Here is an 18,778-nt window from a genome sequence, read left to right as displayed (position 1 = left end):
GTACGCCTCGCGCAGGTCCAATTTGGAAAAGACTTTGCCCGTGGACAGGTGGGCGAGCATGTCCTTCACCAGGGGTAAGGGGTATTTGTTGGACAGGGAAGCCGCGTTTAGGCCCCGGTAGTCGGTACAGAGCCGTAGGGTCCCGTCTTTCTTCTCCCGGAATAGGACGGGGGCTCCGACCGGAGAGCATGCTGGCTCTATAAATCCCCTGTCTAGGTTTTTATCGATGAACTCCCGGAGGGTTGCCATCTCCTTCGGGGTCATCGAATAGATCTTTGGTCTAGGTAGGGGGACGTCGGGCAGTAGGTCGATTCGGCAATCCGTCTTGCGGTGGGGGGGTAGTTGGTCTGCCTCTGCTTCTCCGAAGACCTCGGAGAAGTCGGCGTATTGTTCCGGTAGGTCTGCAGTGGTAGCGGCGTTGTCTTGTGTGGTCGCCTCCGCTCGTCCTACCGTGGGGTTGCTTTTGCCAGCTGGTACTGGTGCTCGATACTCGCCGTCGCCGAATGTGAAGGTGCGGGTCGCCCAGTTGATCCGCGGGTTGTTTTTCGCGAGCCATGGCATCCCCAGGACTGCAATGGGCCGTCCGATGGGCGTGACTACGAACGATGTGCGCTCGGTGTGAGTGCCCATTTGCAGGGTGACCGGCTCGGTTTGTAGCGTGGCTGGTTTCCCCCCCGCTGTGGAGCCGTCCAGCTGGTGGAATGCCAGCGGCGTGGGGAGGGGGAAGCAGCGGAGTTCGAGTTTGGCGACTAGGTCGGGGTGGATAAGGTTTTTTGAGCACCCCGAGTCCACTAGTGCCGCGGCCGTGGTGGCTCCGTTGCCGGCAGAGAGTTGAATTGCTGCCAATATTACGGAGCTTTTGTCGTTTCGTTGAGGTGGTTCGCGTTGCTGTCCCGCCGCCTGCCTCGCCACGCGTTTCAGGGCAAGCGGGGAGCATTTCCCGCCGGCTGGTCGGGGTCGGTATTGTCCTCTTCTCCCCAGTAAGCGTCCCAGCCCTCTTCCGGTGTCGCTGTGGCCACGGTCATTCGGCGGTGAGGGGGCGGCCCCGGGTTGGGTGGTTTGGGGCTAATTTTCGGGGCGGGCTTGGGCGCGCTGGTCGGCGGTCGGTTGGCGAAGCAGTCCGCCGTCTTGTGCCCTAATTTGCCACACCTCCCGCAGGGCTCCCGGTTGAACTTCTTTTTTGGGTATATGGGGCCGGCCATCCCCCCGTGTGGTGCGGGTACCTTTTTCCCGACGTAGTTTGTGTCTTCCGTGGTTGTCATAAGGAAGGTGCGGTGCGCGTGTTCGGCTTTCCCCGCGAGGTGGATCCACCCGTGTAACGTTTCTGGGTCGTCGCGGTAGAGGGCCCATTGGAGAACGTCGCGGTTGAGCCCCTTTTTGAAGATTTCCAGCAGGGTGGTCTCAGACCAGTCGCAGACCTTTCCCGCGAGGGCTTTGAACTCCAGGGCGTAGTCAGGGACCGTGCGTGCGCCCTGTTTAAGTCTCTGGAGTGCGCTTTTCGCCCGTACTTTAGCTAGGGGGTCTTCGAAATAGTTTTTCATCTCGTTGATGAAAGCAGGGAAGGTGGCGAGGGCGGGGGAGCTGGACTCGTACAGTTGGACGTACCAGTCCGCCGCCCTGTCTTGGAGTTTGATCGCCACGGCGCCGATCTTGTCGGCCTCGGAGTCATAGGAGTGTCCGTGCCTCCCCATGAACTCCCTAGCGTTGGTGACGAAAAACGAGAGTTTTGCGGGGGTCCCATCGAAGAAGATGGGGAAGTCCTTTGGGGCCCGGGCGTTTTGCGCGGCCCCGCCTCTCGCTTCCCGGGATGTGGTGTCGGCCGCCTGTGCCGTCTGCTGGCTCTCCGCTGGCTCGTGTGGGTTCGGTGCTTCGCTCGGGGTGTAGGCTTGTGCGGGGACGTCATTGGGTGGCGCGGGGGGCATAAGCGCCTGGAGCATGGTCCGGAGTTCCGTCAGCTGAGCCCGCATGGCCGCGAGTTCAGCTCGTGCCTCCTCGTCCACAGCCCGCACCGCCGCTGGGGCCGGTTCCGTTGGCGCGTCCTCGGGGGGGGGGGTTCATCGTCCCTCCGCCGCGGGTCCGCTTCCTCCTCCGTCTGATGGGTGTCTCCGTCGTCCTCCTCCGTGTCGAGCACCGTGGGGCTGTCGCTCCACGCCCGTTGCTGGGGTGCGATGTGGGGCGCGGGGTCCTCCGCTGGTTTCGGAAGTCGTGCTGCTCCCTCCCGCGGTCGGGTTGCCTCCGTCGCCATCTCCCCTTGGGGTTGGAGCTGAGGCTCGGGTCGGGTGGGGTGGGCGTCCATGGCTCCGGGAGTCCGCGGTGCCTCTGGCCTCGGTCGGTCCTCCTCTGTCTCTTGCCGCGCGGCTCGCCCTCCTTGCCCGCGCCGTTCCGGCCTCATCTTGCTGGTCTTCTCGCCGTCTACTCCTCCCGCGGCTCGTTGTCGTCCGGTGGGGCTCGGCGAGGCTGAGTTTATGACTCTCAGCTTTATGTCATGCGCTGCCTACCTCTGAATAACGTTCAGACACTGGGTTGCAAAGCAGGCTCTGGTTTATTTCAGGATAGGTACAACGTTGTTAGAAAAAAGCTGAGAGTGACAGGAGCGCGCCGGTGCGGGGTTTAAATACCCCGCGCCGGTCAGCGCCCCCTCGCTCTCGGTCACGTCACCCCCCTTTGTCCCATGCGTTGCCCTGCCATTGGTTGAGGGTTTCCAGGATCGCCCATCCTCAGGTTTTCATTCTTCTGCTGATTGCTTTCAGCTGGGCGATCCCCGTGGTATTGCTGCTGATGGCTTGGGTGGCTCCGTGATCCGTTTATCTATTGTTTGTTAGCCGTTAGTCGTTGTGGGTTGATGGCTACTTAACTTGTACCCCTTCACCTATTTCCTTGTCATTGTCATGAGTGCCATTGCGCTGATTACTTTAGCTCAACGGCACTCATGACAGTAAGCTTTACTAAACATAAGTGGAACTGCATTTGCACATTGTGAAATATGCCTTTCTGATGGCTTGTTCTTACATGCCCATGTAATCTTTTTAACAGCTGGGTGCATGCTCATAATTCCATTTAAAAGCATAGAGTTACCAGATACTCTTTGTTTATGCTATCAAGGTATCCAAGGGGACTTCCATGTGACTTCCAGGGATCAATAAAGAGTCCTATATGAAGTATGTTAGATCTGACCAAAGGATTATGTAGTCCAGCATTCTCTTCCAATGGCCAACCAAAACTCAATGAGCAATCTCTGAGAATAATAGCTTCTTCTTGTCTGTCTCTCAATACAATGATCTATGAAAGCCTGATGCCTCTGGTTTTGCTTGTAATGGATAGCCATCCTGACTAGCAGGCACTGATATCTTCTTCTCCATTAATTCAACTAATCAGTATTTAAAGCTATCCAAGTTGGTGGTCATCACCACAATATGCAGTACAGTCACACCATCAATTTGTAGAATGGCATGTTGTTATTTGAAGTTTTATTTTCAATTTTCTTCCTATTGATTCTGAAGATGGTTTTTTTTTTACAATATATGAATTCTTTACATATATGGGGCTGCTTCAATTCAGAAATGAATTGAGCATTTTTTTCATAAATGGAATAATTGAATATTGCTTCTTACATTATAAAGGCAGTGTAATACACAGATAACCTGCATCTAGATTAACAAATCTACTCCAGAAGAACAGTGTTAAGTCACACCAAATCGCTGTCTAGTCCCAATTCTTTTCCCATAAGGGACTGCCTTAGGAAGTTCACATGCTGAAAAAAAGAGCTTTCTCCAACAGCTGCTCAACCCTGTCTCTAGAAATAATACCGTATATCACTGGAGTTGCTATGTCACTATTGGTAACCTTATCTTCCATGACTCTGTTAAACCTTGTTTAAGGTCATTCAGGTTGATAGCTATTAGTCCATGGAAATGACGGTTCAGCTTTATCACAGTGCCAGGGTGAAAACCTCTAGCCAATGCATCAAGAACTCTGATCAAAGGTCTTTCTTTCATATTCTTATCAATTTGCATTGATATTTTCTGACATAGACCTCATTTGCACCAGCAACTTTAAAATGCAAATACAGAGGCTTAAAATGGATTAATCTGAGTGTTTATACACAATGATATCTATTTGACAGTTGTAACCAAAATTTATTCTGATTGAATTGAAAGGATGTTTCATCCTTTTCCAGTTTGCAGTCATTTCACATTTGGTGCCTATATAAATTGATTTGCTTGCCATTATTAAAACATTTATTTGGTTGCTTTGAAGATACTATATGTATATATACAGACTGTATTTTCATTTTAGATTTACACTAGTAGCTTTGCTTTTCACGATTAGACTATGAGGGAAAATGCCTATTTTTTCTGAATTGAATGAATGACAGTGTAATAATGAAATATGAAAACTAGAAGGTTGGGAAAGTTGGATAACAGGATTCTTCATTTTCCTCCTTGAGCAAAATTGAAGAATTAATTTATTTGGGTATTGAAAAAAAAACCCACTTTCTTTTTCAATTGCTGCTTGAGAATATAAACACTCTTTTAGAATGCTATACTTTTAGCTTTATAGATGCAGCAAGGTATTGGTGGGGTTTTGTTTTGTTTTGAAGATGTTCACTCTGTCACAATATATATTGTCTCTTGTATTTTAAGACAGAGATGTACTCTTGTAAATCTCTTCAGAAGAGGGCATCAGTTTGACCAAATGAATATAAATTGATGTACGTCTAATTATTTTTTGAAGAAATATTGAGACTGTCAGCAGCCGTCACCCACTTATATTACCTGAAGGCAACTAAACCCTTCTTTTGGGCAATGAAAGTGAAGGTATAGGGAGCAATTATAGACAATGCAGTGGTTCCCATGGGAAAAAATGCAATCATGATCTTCAGTGACATTTTAGCCAATGTGAAAAGGATATAGTATACACCAAGTTCATTGAAGAAACCGTGACTTCCCTACCACGAAATAGTTGTCCATTAGAAGGACAACTATTCACTCCCAGCTTCCCTTTCAGTAGCTGTGACAAAGTCATTGCATTTGTTACTGCAGACTTAAGGCCTCATGTTTTTCTACACAAATTATTATAATTGTTATCAAAAGTCCTCAGAGATCTAGTGATCTTCCATCATTGACTTTGAAGTGGGTAACACTCCCCCAGGCAGAATTAGTGCACAACCTGGGGGTCCCCCTGGACTTGTGACTCCTGTCTGAGGACAAGTGGCAGCTGTGGCCAGGAAAGCCTTTGCACAATTACATCTTGTGTACCAGTTGCTCCCATTCCTAGATGGGAGGCACTGCTCATGGTCACCCATGCATTAATCACCTCCAGCCTGGACTATTGCGACATACTCTACATGGACGTTGGAGAATGCAGCAGCATGGGCAGTATTGGGCATTCCATGGTATGCTTACATAATACCACTGCTCTGTGAGCTGTATTCGCTCCCAGTAGGCTCCCAGAGGCAGTTTAAAGTGCTAATTGTTACTTTTAAAGTCCTACATACATGGGCCCAGATTATTTGTGGGACAACCTATCTCTGGTAGTTTTGGCCCATCCCACCAGATCTAGCAGGATAGGCATGCTCTGGATCTCTTTTGTGGGAGATTTAGGGACCTAGGAGGTGTGCCTTCTCTATCATGGCACCTGCCATATGAAGTAGCCTCCGCCCTGAGATTCAGATGGCCCTGACCCTGACAGCCTTTTGAAAGCACTTGAACATCTGGTTCTTTCCCCAGGCTCTAGTGGAATGGAGCCTGGTATATGTGTTCTGTTTCTATGCTCTTAGAGAATTTATAAGGAGTGGCAGTTTCAGAATGGTTTTCAAGAGCAATCCCACATTTCAAGAATTACACATTGCAGTAGTCCAATCAGGAAATGGCTAAAGCATGAATAACCACAAGCAGTGCCTCTTAATCTAGAAGTGGCTGCAGCTGGCACACAAAATGGAACTGTGCAAAGCCCTCCTAGTTACAGTTGCTGCCTGCTCCTCAAGCAGGAGCCATAAATCCAAGAGATTGCTCATTAACTCAGTCTGGGGGAGAGTCACCCCATCCAGAGCTAACAATGGAAGATCTACAGATCTAGGGCGTCCTGGTACCAAAGCCACTCTGTCTTTCTAGGGTTGAATCAAAACCTGTCCTTCCTCATCCAGACCTTCACAACCTCCAGGGACTAGAAAAGAATTTTGACAGCATCACTTAGATGGTCCATGGCCCAGATATATAACTAAGTAACCAATGGTGATGGATGACCTCATGCAGTGGCTTCATGTAGATAGCAAATAGGAATGGGGAGAGAGTTGAGCCCTGCAGCACTTGATAAAGCAGAAACTTAGGGTTATACCTCTCTCCCTCATGATATCAACTGGAACCAGCCTGAAATGAAGGAGGAAAGCCACTATAAAACTGTGTTCCTCACTTTCAACACCCTCAGCCAGTCCAGAAAAATACTATTGTCGATGGTACTGAAAACTGACAAAAGAACAAGGAGGGCTAGGATACACTATCTCATCCTGAGCCCAACAGAGGCCATTTACGAGCACAATCAATGCCATCTCATTGCTATAACCTGGCCTAAAATCTGACTGAAGTAGGTCCACGTTTTTCTGTCTCCTCCAGTACCCTTTGGAGCTGCAAGCCTACTATATTCTCAACAACCTTTCCAACAAAAAGACAATCAGACAAAATTCTCCAGTACCCCTGGATCTAATTATGGCTTCTTGAAGGGAGAGTGAATCACCACCTCCATTAAGACAGGCAGACCTGTCCCCTCCCACAAAGAAGCGTATGTACCAGTATGTGGATCCAATTGCATGTTACCTCCCAGAAGGCCTTAAGCAGTGAGGAGAGTCATGGACCTAATGGTGGCAGGACTCAATGCCCAAAGAACCCTGTCAACTTCCTCAGGACCAACAGGCTCAAACTCTTTCTCAATCAATTCCACAGAACCTATGCAGCCAGAGTCCAACTCTAAGCAAATTGAAGAGCCTTTATCTGACAGATGCCTAGAATAAACCTCACAACAACCCTCCAGGGATTCCTTGGCCCCTGCTTACCCAGGAGGGACCAAGTCACCAGAGAGCTATCTGTGGATGCAGTAAGAGGGGAGAAATAAGTATGTTTCTCCATCCTTATCATCACAAGGATGATTAAGGTAATCCTTAATAAAGGCTCTGGCCTGTGCTTAGTTAGACTTGCTCATCATCTTCCTCCAATGACAATCTAGGTTCCCCTTAAGTTGCTCCATCTCCTGGAGTTTGTCTGAAAACCAGAAGGTTTTCTGGGATCCACACACATGAAGAGCCTGCACAGGGGTAATTAAGGCCTTGATCAAGCTGTGCAAGAGAACCAAGGACTACCTCAAATTCCCAATGGAAACTGACTAGTGCTTCAGATACCTGTAATCAGATCACGACCTGTTTCTTGCCATCTCTCCCTATGCCCATCAGATCTGTGATGTCACTGTTTGCCTTCTCCCTCTTAGAAAACCTATGACCCTGATCCTTGACTTCCCTCCTCCAGATCAAAGAGCCCCATCACACACAAGAGCTAGATGATAATCTTCCAAAATAGTTGAGCAATCTTGATACCTGAGTGCTTCTGCAAAGCATTCAGCACCCAGAACCAAGTCAGCCAGCCTACCTACCACCCTTCGCCTATACACCCACAGATATCTTGGTCATGTACCTAATGCTGTCTTAAGGGGGGTTTTTTTGGTGGGGGGGAGAGCATTGTTTGTTTGTTTTGTGCCTGGACAAGTTCCTGCAATTTTCTTGGCAAGATTTCAGAAGTGGTTTGCTATTGACTCCTTCCTAGGCCTGAGAGAGAATGACTGGCCCAAGGTCACTCATCTGGCTTTGTGCCTAAGGTGGGACTAGAACTCACAGTCTCCCAGTTTTTAGCCTGCTCACCATGGACTTCTTTCATTGGGACGTGAATCATTATATAAAATGTTCCACCAGGAAGCACAGTCAAATATCCTGTAGGTCCAATGGATGTAATATTACATTTATGGATTCCTAGCACTGATTTTAACAGGATATAGATTGTAAATAAAGATGAATTCTCTTTCAGAATCAGACACTAAATTTATGTGGCATACCCACTCTCTCTCTTTTTAATTACTAAGCATTTATTAAGACTGGCAGGGTTTTAATGCAGCACCCCCCACCCATTTATATGCACAAATAAGCAGTCTGTATCGATTAAAGCTAAGTCTGCCTGATCTATTTAGCTGAATTGCCAAGGAGCATGTGAATAGCTATAGAACATCCTCAAATGTCTGTTAAGCTTCAGAGGGATTTAGGATTGCTGGAGAGGTCCTTAAGTTATTCCCTCAATTTGGGGAAGCATGGACTTACTCTCCTGAATAACTCCCCTTCCCTAAATTAAGAGAGAGCAAGCTTGCATTTCATCTTTCTGCTACCATTACTGTCCTGCTCTGTCCCTATCTTACCCATATTATTCACAGGATTCCAGACATCACATGACATTAGACTGTGGATTCCCCTTCGTGCTATTAAAGATAACGAGCTTTAATTTCAAACAGTAGCAGCAATGCTCTGACACCATAAATACCAATCAGATCAAGATCTTATCTTATATTTAATACTCCTTGGTGATACAGGGAGGGGCTGGAGCAAGAAAATATTAGACTCCCTAGACTCCCACTGGCACTGATTCCAATCCAGACTGGGGTATCTTTTGTGTACGATTAACTAAACAATGAGACACTGTCGCAGGATGACAGTCGTTTTGTCTATGTTCTAGTTCAGTCTTCAGTGGAACATTATTCAGTCCTTGCATGTATCACTTGGGAGAATCTTTCCCTAAACTGGGCTTCAAAGAGATGTGTGGTCCAGCTCACATCACTGGCCATGCTGCCTGGGGAATTGCAGGAGCTGGCGTCCCCACACCTGGAAGGCACCCAGGCTGGAAAAGGCTACTTTAGAGTGTTCCTGCTGGCCTTTTCCCTCCTTCTCCCCTCCCTCATTAGAACTGTGTTGGAAATGAGAGCCATTTTCATTCTTTATCTTATAGACTTTGTATATCTGTCTCTTGTTTTGCTTCAAATGAGAAACAGTTTTAGAGACTATGTGACTGTTCCTTATTGATTTGAAGCCTAAGCATTGTCCTTCCAGTATCCATTTCAGCATGCCAAATATATAATGAAAGCTACAGGAGACATATGTTAATTAAAAAATGTATGTTTTGGGTTTTTTTTCACCCAGTTTCCAGAGGAATATGAGGGAACTGAAAAGCTGGTTGCCCAGAAATCCCATGAAACTTGATAAAGAAGCCCTTCCTGACCTGGAAGAGACAGACTGCTACACAGCTCCTTTCAGCCGAGCACGTATTCATCAGTATGTGGTGGACTTAAAATATAATCATAGGAGACCAGCAGTAATGTTCATTTTTTTTTCTCAGCAGCTAACATAACAGTAACCACCATTAGCAGATGAGTGATGTTGAAACTGAATGGAAAGTATATTCTAAAAATGCTGGAGCCTATATTCAGCATAAGTTACAGAACGATTTTCAGCCGCATTGATCAGAAGCTGATTCCACTCAGCTAAAGTTCACTTTCTTAACTCACCCTTCCTAACAGTTAAAAGACATGAGATCCAGTTTAGTGCTTTGAACTGATAATTGTTTTAAGATGTTCTCTGTGATTGCTCCATTTCATGGTAGCTTGTTTCAAGCAACTGTTTCAAGTTCTCTGAGCAAAGCAGATTTTGTTTGTTTGATCATATTTGATTCTTCTATTATAACAGCTTTAAACAGCTTCCAACCAGCATAAATAAAACAAAAAATGTCGAGATCTATATTTGAAATTTGATAAAATTTTATTCATTATGAAAAATATTTTATGCTGGTATGTTGACAGCTGTTTCCAACATTAATTGATATTAACTGTCTCTTCAACAGTTTTACAATAAACAACAAAGACAGCTTCTTCAGCAACTCTACAAGGAGTAGGATAGTACACCATATGCTACAGAGAACAAAGTATGAAGATGGAAAACCAAAACTGGGTACAAGTTCATTTTAATAAAATAATATAAGTGCTGGAATTCTTGCTGTTACCAACTCAATTCTCCCAATAAAAAATGTTCAGTCGAGAATGAAAATCCCAGACACAGGTGACTCGAATTGGGACAATAGTCGGAATGATCAAAATCAGGACTGAGGCCCCAGTGCTTATTTTTGAGTAAAGAAGGAAAGAAAAGATCTACAAGCTATACACAACTTCCCTCACCCTGATTCTTGGACTTCTGCAAGTTCTTTATTGTGTATTTATTTATTGTGTACTCAGGCAATACCTTTAGCAGGAAATAGGGATCTTTCATTCTTTGTATTAGCAGTTAGGCAGAAAATATTGGTGGGAATAAGGAACAGAATATGAAGATTTAGTATTTATTTATCAAATTTATATTGTGCTAAAATGTCATGACTCTCAGCAGTTTACAAGATATGTAAAAAAAATAAAGCATCCACAATAGTATGATTAAAACAAACTAAATTAAATAATAAAATTAAAGCATCCATAATAGTATGATTAAAATTAATAACCAATAACAGGTTAAAGATGGCATAGTGCGTGAGCATCATTGGAATGCTGTCTTGAAAAACTCTGTTTTTAACAAACATCTGAATCCACCAAGAAAGGGCCTAGCCTGATCTCCATAGGAACACCATTCCACAGCATTGGCACTGCCACTGAGAAGCAGCATCTTCTAGCTGTGGTTCCCCTCATCTCCATGAAGTGTGGGACTGTGAGGAGTTTCTCTCCCTCAATGCTTTAGTAGGTCATGCCAATACAGGTTGGAGAAGACAGTCCTTCATATACACCAGCAGATCCAAGGCTGGTCTCTACAGCCCAACCTAACATATCGGCATTTATATCCCACTATCTCAGGAGCACAATCAAGGCCATTACCATCCATCTCTGACCTTGGCATCAAGTCTGCTGAAGGATCTGATATCTCACTGAGCAGATTTTGGACATGGGAGCATCACTGCTCTTGGCCAGCCAGGTTTCAATAATGTGTGCCAGATGTGCAGACTCATCCACCATCAGGTCATGTATGAAGGTGGTCTTACTACCAAGAGAGCTGTTCTCCAGCAATCTGGCCATCTGACCCCAATATGGAGCCATTAATTTGGAAGTTGAGATTGTCACTACATTGGAAGCTTCCCTTCCCCTGTAACAGCCCACCTGATGCTCTGTGCCAAATCTCCCTTGGCCCAATACTACAAGGATTTGACTACACTCAAACCTTCCTGCCAGAGTTGAGCAGACCTCTCCTTTTTTTGTAGCCAAAAGGTAGCCTCCATATCCCCAACCAGTCAAACCTCCAGACCCACTATCAAAATAGTACTCAGCTGCTGCCCATGCCACCACACATACCAATTTATATACCCTTATGCCACAATACTAGAGCCCCCACCCTCCAGATACACTCAGAGTCCTCCCAGACATCCCATAGAGTCACGGTATAGGACTAGATGCACAGGAGATTGCTGTAGGGTTGGCAACTCTCCACCAGCCTGGTCTTCAGTGTTGTCCAACTGTGCAATCCCAAAGTGTCCATGTGTCCACAATGGCAGCAGCCACCTCCACACCCCAGGCCTATATAGACACACAAAATAGCTGAAGGTGCTCCTGCACCTCCACCAGAGTCTCCTGGCAAATGTGATAAAGGTAAGACAATATTTGGTCTCTGTTCTCCCTCGCTGTGCACTCATTCAGGATTTACCCCCATTCTCTGCTGCTCCTCCACTTCTTCTAGTGCTTTAGCAACCTTACTTGTTGAAAAAAATCATTGGTGGTGTGATCTTTCCTGACATGAGCAGTGGGCCACCACCTTTAATAAAACAGTCACCAACAGCCAAGAAACAACCATGCTAGGGAGACTAAGGGAGAGCTCTATGCCTAATGCCAACTTGAGCAAAAAGAAAAAGAAAAGTTTGTATACCATAATAATAAGCCAATCAAAAATAAAAATGTTTCTGAGTTAAAGAAGCAAGCTATTGTATAAGGATGGCCTCCATAGTGATTCCCAGAAAATGTTGCTCTCTAAAGCATTTTTCAGTATCTCAAATTGTTTCTGCCCACTGCTTTTGTGGCCAAACAGAAGTTATAAAAACTATTTCTAGCACATCTCTTTGATTTCCTCCCCAAACCATTGTGCTTGGAAGTAAAAAAAGAAAGAGTACTTGGGTAAAGATGATTCTATGGTTGCAAGCTGTAGCTTACAACTTACCAAATTCTTCCTCCAACTTTTCTCTGTTTGTTGCTTCCATTTTATGAAGAGCTTGCCTCAGAACAGCATATTCCAGTTTGCAAATGGAAATGGAAAACAAGTTTCAGGCTGAGGGAGCTTCTTATCAGTTTGTTTGATTCTGAGAAAATTCCAAACATGTCCAAAATGATTTACTTCCTTTTGACATTGAAGCTCTGTGAGAAGCAGATGCACTCTGCTATTACTTCAACTACAAGTAGATGTCAGAAAAGTTAACATCAAGAGGATTGGCTTGTTGTGGCCAAGCATTCCTAGCAATGTTGCGTTTTGATCATTGAATGTGAGCTGATACTACCATTGTGAGGCAGAATTCACCAAACCTTAGAATGCGAGCTGTGTTTAGGCTGTGGTGAGACAGAATAATTTTATTCCATTGATGTTTCAAGTCATGTTAAAACACATGTACACATGCACACACAGGTTCATATCTATATTTTCCTTTATATTAATGTTTACAGAAAATTGTTTGGTAGATACGTATTTTAATATTGATGCAGAATAACTCTTAACGTTTCAAAGATATGTAACCTGTCTTCTTTGTTTAGGCATTAACAGGTTGCTCAGCAATGGAACATATGAAGCTGCGTTTCCACCTCATGAGGTAGTTTAAGTAGCAATGCTTTCAGTGTGGTATGGCTGTGCTAAGTTTGCTTTAACCTCCTGAAGCCCATGTCTAACATTTAGGTTTCTGCTCAGTATTTCTGTTTCTCATTTCTGTAAGGCTTCTCTGAAAGTCTTTTCTTCTGACAGTGATGATGACATGTCTGATACTACTGTGCAGCTTTGCACTGTACTATATGTTTTTCATTGCCTGGCAGGCAGTTCCTTCTGATGCATATTTACTCAGACACAAGGCACAGTGGGGTTCTGTATCAATATCCAGAAGGTTTCAGCCTAAGATATGGAAGCTAATTTCTATAGCCAATGTGGTATTTTGAAACTCTTTCCTGAAAAACAATAAGGTTATACTTCATAAAAGCTGCCTTATACTAACTCTTCCCCTTGAGAGATCATGTAGTGCATCTGATACTTAAATTTCTGGTTTATACATTTGTGGTTGACATTTTATTTATTTATCAAATTTTTATCACCACCCATCTCCCCACACAGGGTTTTTTGGGTTCTAAAGAGTTGCCACTGATTCCATTCACTGCATTAAATGACTGCTGTGTGTTTTTTTTTGGGGGGGGGCAGGAGAGAGATTTAATACGTGTTCTGTAGTCAGGATAAAAATACAGTTTTGGTGCAGTCAGCTTTTAGCTGAACAGAATTCAGCCTGCAGTATAATATAAATATATATTACAGAGAAATAGAGTTGATAGGGAAGTGACTTGATGAAGTCAAGTCAAGAAAACATTCCCCAATGCCCTTGCAGGTTTTACTTACAGTGCTTGGCTAAAGGCCCACTACCTATCTTGTCATGAAAATGTGGAAGAAGATTGTGTCAGCAAGACACAACACTTTGTGCCCTAGTACAAACTAAATCATTCCTGTAAAGCTCACCGTGCACCTGAATTACAGTAAGATGTCATGTTGTAGCATGTACTTCAGTTCAAGATGCAGGCATTTGATGCACATTCAGCTTCAGTGTTGGTCTCTCACCATGCCCTGTGTAAGACAAAAAACAAAAAATCACAGAGGAGCACTGTTATGTAGTGCACACACAGTCTTCCTGCCTCTCAAGATCAGAAGGTGAAAGGGCTCACGCACAAACTTCAGTAACATAGCAGGAAACTTACCATGAATGGTGGTGACTACCAACTCAATGCTTATTTTCAAGCATATTCTCTAGACTAGAGTTTCTCAATCCGTATTCTCTGGAGTTCTGGGGTTCCCCAAGAACTTAGGGGTCCCAAGAGAGACTAAGGGAAAAAAAAGTTCATTCAGATGCAACCAGTTTTCTCTCTTGCCCCTTGAACAAAGATTCTAGGATTCGCCGTCGTCTTTTTTTAGTGAGTGCCACAGTCTTAGAAAGTTTGAAAACAACTGCTCTAGACAAAACCTCAGTAGAATAACTGGAAAAAAGAAAGAGAAAACTTAGGTTCATATATTGTTTTAATATGTGGTTTGTCTTAGCAAGGCACACAATTACTGTCTTAGCAGGGCTTCTGAGTAAGTCCCACAGATTTCTATTGGACATATTCCCTCATCCCCAAAGTGTATATAGGAGTAAAGCATTTGATCTGAATTCCACTCTTTTCATAAGCTACTGTAGTGTATTTAGTAAATTGCTGCTTCTCCACTTCAGTGTTTAATTGTAACATGCAAATTAATGAGAATGAATGAGGCAATTATCATAATGTATTCTGTAAATATGCTATATAAATATGCATTAATAATTAAGGGAGTCTCTCAGCTGGAGAGTGCTGCAGTTCCATACTGTCAGGACAAACCATTTCTAGACAAATCAGTCTGATTATGTATTAGCTTATTTTAAGACCCCAAAGAAATGTTTTCATGCTACTAAGAGGTTTCAGAGTTGCATCAGCTTTAGCAAAAACCTCAAGATTGTGCTTGTTTAGAATTGTTCAATGTCACATGAGCTAATTATTAATAATATCCTCATTTTTCAAAAGAAGCACTTATTTCAATAACCGATTTAAGAGTCCATTTGCTATAACATCATACCAATTCTTCATTATTTCAACTTGGGTCTGTGTGTGTACTCCAGGGAAGTCACAAGAGCAGGCATCCTATCAAAACACATGGAGCTAAGAACCATCGACATCTATTATATGAACGCTGGGCACGATGGGGGATGTGGTACAAATACCAGCCTCTGGATTTGATTAGGTAATCAGATGATATAATAGAAGTTATTTACATTTCTGTGCAATTGAACTCCCCATGAGCAGTCCAATATAACTGTTCCTCATTTGTCGTACAGTGAAAGCCTGTTTTAATGGACTAATAGAGGGCAAGGGGAGTTCATTATTCCTGAAAGTCCATTGAATTGAAGGGTATTTCATTGTGGTAATGCAAGCAGGTTCATTGGCATCATATGCAAGATAATGGCCTTGCACAAGTGATACAGATTAATGCAAATAACCTCATTTGCATCACCTGCATGATGATACCATTAATCAAATTGACACAAGTCATGTAATTAGAAGCATTTTCATAATGGTATCATTATGCAGATTGCAATAGAATTCCATCTACTGCACACAAACCCTGAAAAACTGAGGTCCATAAATTTGAGGTTTCACCTAATTTCACAACCCATGGTATGCTATTTGATTTATAACCATCAAAGTTACCTCTAACAGAAAAAAAAAATGTGTTTATCATATCGGTCTGGCTGTGTTTAGAAATATCTATAGATTTCCACTGTAGTTTAAGGTATTACTGACTTTTTTTATTCAAGTCACAGAAAAAATAAAGACAGATATATTGCTCCAAAATTCCTTACTATGGTAGACTCAGGATAAATTGCAACTTTGGGGGCAGTCCGAAGCCCACCAAGACCCTCTGCATCACTTGGAAGATCCTGATTTCAATTTCCATCATCTCCCCACAGATTCCATCTTAACAGTTTAATCAAAGCATATTCCAGAACTTCAGCATCATTTTTTTAAAACTGTAATAGAGATCATATGTAATTGGGTTTTGTTTTGGAATATATGCTGATTTTATGTATGAACTGTCAGGGCCAATCCAAACACAGTATCATGTCCCTGCCCAAATGTCCCTTTCCCCTAACCCTGCCCTTTCAGCATAAAAATTCTAGCTGTCTCCCATTTTATTGAAAAAAGACCTGGATTTTCTTAAATGCAGTCAAAGGCCCTAGAAATACAGTAGATGGTAAGGTGAAATAAAATCATTTTATTCTATATAAAATGTCCTTCCTCTGCCATAATTGATATGCTTATTCATCTCAACATTTAAAGCAATAGTAACTTTATTCTGTTTCTCTCTTTTAAATGCAGGCGATATTTTGGAGAGAAAATCGGTCTTTATTTTGCTTGGTTGGGATGGTACACAGGGATGCTTATCCCTGCTGCGCTTGTTGGATTATTTGTTTTCCTTTATGGATTATTTACCATGGATTCCAGCCAAGTAAGGTAAGAGGTGAAGGGATGCCAGATTTAAAAATAAATAAACAGATGTCATTCTGTGACAAAGAATAAGCAGTGAATCAGCAATCCTGAAAGAAATTGTTACAGTTTGTAGGGCTGTGTAGCACTTTGGATTCAGTTCCACAAAAGTGCTTTGCTGCTTAAATATACCACCTGTTGGCAACTCAATAAAGCAGCTGCGTCTTGCCCCGGCATCTCAGGGCTGCTCTCTGCAGACAAGAATTCTCTAGTAACAAAAATAATATTTTCCACTGGCAATAAGTAGATCTGTGTGGGTGTATGAGATTCTTTTTTGTGCAAATCAGGGCCTGTGTGATTGAATGTGAGGAGCTCAAGAGAGTTCCAGCCAGATAACCATGGAGAAGGGGTACCCTTCATAGAACTGACACTGGTAAATGTTGCATGTTCACCCTAACCCCAGCCTTAAGAGCACAGCCAGATTTTCAAAGACTTGTGGGACAACTGGCACGTTGGATGTTGATTGTTGTCGAGGTTGCTTTTAATTATTTTGGACTTTTGTTGGTTAGCTGTCCAGAGTTGCTACAGCAATATGGGCAGCCATATAAATTGTCTAAATAAATAGTCTAAGAATACAATGGCTATCATGAGCATAATAGCACTTCTCCCAAAGCTCCCAATGAACCATGGTATGTAGAAAGCCATCTGATGATAGTATTACAAGTTTCTGAAGGCACTATTGTTTATCGCAGGGTACTGAGCAGACTGAGTGAACTGCTGGATTATAGCTTCATCTCTTTGACCCTCAAAACGCAGCACTGTGTGCCAGTAGCTAGCAGAACAGAGTTCCACCTTGTAAAGTGTAAAGTGCCAAAGTACAGTCCCTCTGCAAAGGACAGGACCTTCACACAAACTTGAACAGGGGGCTTTTCTTTCCCAGCAGATGCAACTTGTTTAACTCTGCTCTGAAAGTTCTGCCATACTCTGAAGGTTCCTATATTGAGTGAATCTGTGTGTATATTATATATATGATTTTTTTACAGCAATATGTAATTTCTTAAAATTATGTAAGAGTATACCATAAAAGCAATGGTATTCCCAGTAGTAACTTATGGCTGCGAGAGCTGGACCATAAGGAAGGCTGAGAGAAGGAAGATAGATGCTTTGGAACTGTGGTGTTGGAGGAAAATTCTGAGAGTGCCTTGGACTACAAGAAGATCAAACCAGTCCATCCTCCAGGAAATAAAGCCAGACTGCTCACCTGAGGGAATGATATTAAAGGCAAAACTGAAATACTTTGGCCACATAATGAGAAGACAGGACACCCTGGAGAAGATGCTGATACTAGGGAGAGTGGAAGGGAAAAGGAAGAGGGGCCACCCAAGGGCAAGGTGGATGGATGATATTCTAGAGGTGATGGACTCATCCCTGGGGGAGCTGGGGGTGGTGACAATGGGCAGGAAGCTCTGGCGTGGGCTGGTCCATGAAGTCATGAAGAGTCGGAAGCGACTGAATGAATAAACAACAAAAATACCATTTAGTTAAAGCAAGTCTTCCATCTAGTGGTTTGTGATGAATTTGACATTTAAAAATACCTGAATAATGCAGCTAGCTTTTAGAAGGAATGATGGGTAGATAATTCCAATGCTATTGTTATTCACAATAGCAAAACATATCACTTATCCTGACATACAAGGAGATATATAGATATATATCCTAGCTATATATCCTCACATTATGTGTGCTGATTTGAGATTTCAAACCAGCCAAACTGATAAATTTAGCAATTAAACTGGTATAAAATAAACATGGCCAGGTATTTGTTCCATGTTTAAAAAAACAACAGATATTATTTTACCTATGTCAGCATTAGATTTGTTTGTTTTTGTTTACCAGTTTTTATCCCATACAGGCATAAAAACCAAATTATTAAATAAACATATAAAATTCCAAGGTAATTCACTGAAACAAACACCACCACTCAGTCACTCATGGGGTCCAAAAACACACTAAAATAAAGTTGATCTCAAATGTAGAAACATGCTCTTCCTCCCCATGGAGAGTATGATTTTGATGGCAAATTGTCAAATTCATCTGGGCTAATGAGAAAGTAAAAGACCAGGCAGAAAATACATGTGTAAGCAAGGAGCTATATTTTCTGCTCCTTTTCAGCAACAATAGTGGGTTGAGTGGTCAGGCACTTTTTGATAAAGTTGTGTGGGTATCCATTTTGCTGAAAGATGTTGTACAGGCCGCCTGCTTCCTTTTTCTGGTGTTCTGGGCTGCTGCAGTGCGTTTGCACTCGTCTGAATAATGTTCTTACACAGCTGCTCTTGAGGGAGGCTGGGCTGTTACTTTGGTAATGGTGTGCTTGGTTAGTGTGGGCTGTTTTCTGATAGACTTGCATTTCTAATTTGCCATCATTTCTTCTGCTGTTGAGGAT

At 43.3% G+C, this 18,778-nt stretch overlaps 1 protein-coding gene across 1 annotated transcript in view; it reads left to right on the top strand.

Moving 5' to 3' along the window:
* ANO3 (anoctamin 3) overlaps positions 1-18,778 on the top strand; it is a 99,578-nt gene that overhangs the window by 36,668 nt on the left and 44,132 nt on the right. The window contains exons 6-10 of the mRNA XM_063293127.1: positions 9,224-9,355; positions 9,921-10,027; positions 12,844-12,899; positions 14,970-15,091; positions 16,228-16,362. Of these exons, the coding sequence (XP_063149197.1) occupies positions 9,224-9,355; positions 9,921-10,027; positions 12,844-12,899; positions 14,970-15,091; positions 16,228-16,362 (552 nt within the window). The remainder of the gene's footprint in view (positions 1-9,223; positions 9,356-9,920; positions 10,028-12,843; positions 12,900-14,969; positions 15,092-16,227; positions 16,363-18,778) is intronic.

Source organism: Candoia aspera, chromosome 1, assembly GCF_035149785.1.
Source record: "Candoia aspera isolate rCanAsp1 chromosome 1, rCanAsp1.hap2, whole genome shotgun sequence".
In the NCBI taxonomy this organism is placed as follows: domain Eukaryota; kingdom Metazoa; phylum Chordata; class Lepidosauria; order Squamata; family Boidae; genus Candoia; species Candoia aspera.
Note: the sequence above shows the minus strand (reverse complement) of the source record. Positions and strands in the feature narration are given on the sequence as shown.